Below are 5,078 nucleotides of genomic sequence, written 5' to 3'. Positions count from 1 at the left end.
TACACTTCCCAGCAGGCTGTTCATCACCCGGCCAACCACTCATCCAACCATGAACGATCAATTAGATCATCATCACCAGAGTATTGAAGTCACCTGTGGTCACTTAGGAATATGTATATAAAGCAACATTACACTGTGAAGTATTGCTACTAGTGTTAATCTGAGCATACCAAGCATTAATTCCTTGATTACCTTTCTGCATATCACATCTAGTTTTTGTGTTTCTTGTCTTTGATTTTTGCCTACCCCTTTTGGATTGATCTGCCTGGGTTTTGATATGGACAGCTTTTCATTCATTATTTGGATTATCCCTGATTTTGTCCTTCTGGTATTGACCTTGGTTTTGAGCACAAATAAAGCTCATATTTTATATCTGCAAGCATCTGACTTTGTCTGGCCTGTCACACCTGTATTTCTACAGTGTTCTAAATCATTGGTATATTGGACTCTAACCTACTGTACTGGCTAGGATGTATTCTATGAGTAAATGACAAAGCACTTTGGTAAGTTGCTCTGGATAACAGCGTCTGCTAAATGCCATCAATGTAAATGTCATAACAGGACTCCAATGCACAAGAATAAACCAGTTTCTAGCCCTAGTCTTGGACTACCTCTGCCTTGCATGGTTTGTTTTCCTGGTACCAGTACAGCTACCTGAAATCAAAGTCAAGGAGGTGCATATACACAGAAATCTATAGATTTATACGGTTCATATAAAAGGTCCTAGACACTTCTCCCATATTCATTCCAATCAGCCTGAAAATGAGACTGTATGCACAAAATGTTTCTGGATCTGTGGTGTCCTCGTCTCTGCTCTTGAAGTCATTGAGTAATATATTGAGATGTGGAAGATCTGGAAATGGGTTTTGTAGGGTGACAGATCTCCAGGAGCTTGGCCACCCTGCTCAAGAGTTTCTCAGAATTCAGCAGCAGGCTGCTAACAATATATGATGTGCTACTAAACCCTCTTATTCCATTAAGGTTCCGAGGAGTTTAATTGGCTATAACAAGCTCCTTACTGTGGTTCTGTCCTTTACACTAGTAACATGTAATTGACATAATAGCATCTCCATTAGTTTCTGGAATTACAGTAATTAGGCCCTTAGCATATGTAAGTAATTGGTCCTCTAGCCTGGACCATTCTTTAAGAAGCTGCATCTTGACCCTACTGATCACTGGAAACACAGTTCTATTTACATGAATCATCCACACAGTCCACTTAGTGCAAATTCAGTCACATTAGCTTTCAGTCCTCGAACACCAGGCCACAGTTCTGTTTTCTATTTCCACTCCTCTGAGCCATAATATGTCCTTCATGTAAACAGTAGCAGACATAAAATGTAACACTAACATTCTATGCAAACAATTGACTATTATATAATAGGACAGATGTCTTGCGTATTTAATTCTGCAAGTTGTCAAATTTTGAATTAATTTATAATAATATGCTACAGACAAATATCAAAACCAGGAGGATACCTACCCTTCTGTTGTCCGTGTGTTCCTCCCAGTACTGTTGAAAAGCCCCATCACAATCTGGCTGTATATAATTCTAATAGCTGCTACATTTTCCATTGCAAAGCTAATTTCATATTCCTTTGACTCTTTATCTGTAACAAATTCAACCCCACAAATACTAAGGTTATGCTTACTTGTACCGTGAATTTACCCAGCACGATTTTTCTCTGGTCATGTTCATTATAACTAATAAACATTGGAATTACACCACTGTCTAATGTTTGAGTTCAGTAGTGCTGTCTTCATCTCCATCTTCAGTGGTATCCTGTCGGGACACTCTATCCTACAGCAGGTTGAGTCTGCCCATGTAATGTTGAGGAGGTGGACGCATGTGCTGAGAGGAGCGAGATTTAATAGGAGCAAATCCAAAACCAGAGTCGTTAATACGGTCCAGGGTCACAGAGCCGACACGGAGAGTACGAGGAAACATTACACAACAAAAACACACGAAGGCTAACTAGGAAAGCAGGCTAGGAACTAAGGCTAGGAAACACAAAGACACGGAGCACAAAGAAACAACCATCAAACATTAATTCAAAATGAAACCAACAATTAAACCTCCAAACAAACAAACAATGAACAGCCACGACTAAGGCACACAACAGGGTTTAAATACATGAAATTCACAAAAATAGAAACGAGGGACAGGTGTAAGCAATAAATGTGAGGACCAAACAAAACTATGGAATGGAACAAAACACAAGACAGGGAAAACACGTAACACGGAAAGGGCTGAACGTGACAGCCCGACACCCGGTCACACCATTTCAGTAAATGACAGACCTTTATACACATGATAACGACACAATAAGGAGCAGGTGTGAGACACAAGGAGGGCGTGGCCACATTTATGAACACACACACACACACATGCACGGAGACGTTTGGGAGGAGGGGCCGTACAGTGACAGAGCCCCCCCCTCAAGGGCGCGACTCCTGGCATGCCAGCCTATCGGGCTGCAGCCCCGAAACCAACACCAAACGATGAGGCCAGGGGACCGAGCGACCCAAAAGGGGCCAGCGCGAGCAGAACAGCAGGGGGGTGGGGGGGGGTAAGGACGGGGATCAGGACGACAGACACAGGGACGGACACACTGACAGGCACAGACAATGTGATGGGGACTCGACACAGTGAGGGGTACAAAATTACATAAAGGACTCGTGAAAAGTCGGGGGGGGCAGGACCCCTGACCGGTCCCCCAGTTGTCCGCTGGGCTGGAGTCCCACCCGCCTGCGGTGGATCACCGCTCGCTGATTTGGGGGACGGTGACCTCCACGCACCCACTACAGTAGGTGCACAAGTTGCTTTGCCAGTCTCAGGGGCGGGCATTGGTGAGGCTTCCCCCTTGCCTCTACGAGGCTTAGGTACCGGCGCACGAGTTCCGGGGCTGTATGCCCTAGTGGGAAGAGTGTCCTCGAGCACGATCGCCCCTCTTTGTGCGGCTTGGGAAGGTTTGCTTGCTCCCGAGCAGCACCTCCTAGGCGGAGCTTTGGGTGGTATCTGAAGTGCCGGGGCTTCGTCGCTCTCGGAGTCCGCAGATGCTATGTCACTGCTGTTGGAGGGATCCCCATAGAGAACCTCCTCCATCTCCATAGATCGGGTCCTCCCCATAGTCAAAACCCCCATCCGACCGCAGACTAACGTCACTGCACTCCCTGTATTCTCCATAATCTGCGTACCCTTCGTGGAAGTCCATGTAGTGGTCGTAAGACCCAACGGAGTCCACCTCCGCGTACCAGTTCTCAGAGTCTGGCTGGGGTCTGTAGGACTCCAGAGAGTTCGACCATGGATCGTAATCGGGGGCCCCCCAAAATCGTAAAGTGATCTCCTCCCCAATGGTGGAAGTGTGGCCAGGATGACTGATGGTCTCACTGCGCGGGCTGTGGAAGGACGTTTACCTCCCTTCTTCCCCTTCCTTTTCTTGCTGCCCTTCCCAGGCATCCTTCATCGGTCGGTTCTTCTGTAATGTTGGAAGCTTTAGGCAGGATGCGGAGAGAAGTAGCGTGAAACGGAAACATACGTTTGACACTTAGACATGCACGCTAACAGAGTCAAAAACCGACAACACAAACGCGTAAACGACAGACCTTTATACATATGATAACGACACAATAAGGAGCAGGTGTGATACACAAGGAGGGCGTGGCCACATTGACGAACACACATACACACGCACGGAGACGTTTGGTGGGGGAGGGGCCGTACCGTGACAAAATGAAGCCATTTTGTTCAGACCATTTTATTAACAATAAATATCAAAATATATTTAGATGAATATTTACAACACCGTAATATTTACCTTTTTGTAAAAAGTTTCACTGGTAAAACATTGCAATGATAAATCTCACATATTGATAGTGTTAGAAGGTGCTAAACGTTATTAATGCACTAGCAATGACAAAAGATGCTATTGTCCACATCAGCTAGTTCTCCACATGCTGTGAAGCACAACTGAACAATACAGGCAACAACATTTTCTTCAGGAGAAACTAATTCAAAAAGAGCACTCTGAGTCCATACAAGAAGTTCACGTCCCTAATCGACCTCTTCAATAGTGGGCCCCTGGGTGCCGGCCCCTGAGCGGGCACGGGCCTGAGCTCCACAGCTTCCAGCTGGCATCCCTCCATGGTACAGTTTGGCGATGATGGGGTTGCACACCTTCTCCAGCTCCTTCAACTGATGTACGTACTCCTCCTTTTCAGCCAGCTGGTTGTTCTCCAGCCACATGATGGCTTGGTTGCACCTCTCAATGACTTTCTTCTTGTCATCCTCACTGATGTTGCTCTTCAAGTTCTCATCTTCCACACTGTTCTTCATGTTAAAGGCATAGGACTCCAGAGTGTTCTTAGCAGCAATCTTCTCTCTCTGCAGGTCATCCTCTGCCTTATATTTGTCTGCAACCTGCACCATCCTCTCAATCTCCTCCTTGCTCAGCCTGCCCTTATCGTTGGTGATGGTGATCTTGTTCACTTTGCCAGTGCTTTTGTCCACTGCCGACACATTCAAAATGCCATTGGCGTCAATGTCAAAGGTCACCTCAATCTGAGGGACTCCTCGAGGTGCAGGTGGGAGGCCCGTCAGCTGAAACTTCCCCAGCAGGTTGTTGTCTTTTGTCATGGCTCTTTCACCTTCGTAAACCTGGATCAGAACACCGGGCTGGTTGTCTGCATATGTGCTGAAGATCTGGGTCTGCTTGGTGGGGATGGTGGTGTTGCCATTGATGAGAGCGGTCATGACTCCACCTGCGGTCTCCATGCCCAGAGACAGCGGGGCCACATTCAGCAGCAACAGGTCCTGGACATTTCCAGATGTGTCGCCCATTAAGATGGCAGCCTGAACTGCGGCACCGGAAGCCACTGCCTCATCTGGATTGATGCTTTTGTTCAACTCTTTGCCGTTGAAGAAAGGCTGCAAAAGTTTCTGGATTTTGGGGATTCTCGTAGCACCTCCAACCAAGACAATGTCATGGATCTGGGATTTGTCCATTTTGGCATCTCTAAGGGCTTTCTCCACAGGATTCAGTGTTCCCCTGAACAGGTCAGAGCACAGCTCCTCAAAA

General features: G+C 46.6%; 1 protein-coding gene across 1 annotated transcript; it reads right to left on the bottom strand.

Moving 5' to 3' along the window:
- Positions 1 to 3,903: 3,903 nt before the first annotated feature.
- Positions 3,904 to 5,071, bottom strand: LOC118242446 (heat shock 70 kDa protein-like). Its single transcript, XM_035533821.1, has one exon. The coding sequence runs from the start codon at positions 5,003 to 5,005 to the stop codon at positions 4,055 to 4,057; it is 951 nt and encodes a 316-aa protein (XP_035389714.1). The 5' UTR covers positions 5,006 to 5,071; the 3' UTR covers positions 3,904 to 4,054.
- Positions 5,072 to 5,078: the final 7 nt, after the last annotated feature.

This window comes from Electrophorus electricus, chromosome 1 (assembly GCF_013358815.1).
Source record: "Electrophorus electricus isolate fEleEle1 chromosome 1, fEleEle1.pri, whole genome shotgun sequence".
NCBI classification, from domain to species: domain Eukaryota; kingdom Metazoa; phylum Chordata; class Actinopteri; order Gymnotiformes; family Gymnotidae; genus Electrophorus; species Electrophorus electricus.
The sequence above is the reverse complement of the archived record's forward strand: the minus strand, read 5'-3'. Positions and strand labels throughout refer to the sequence as shown.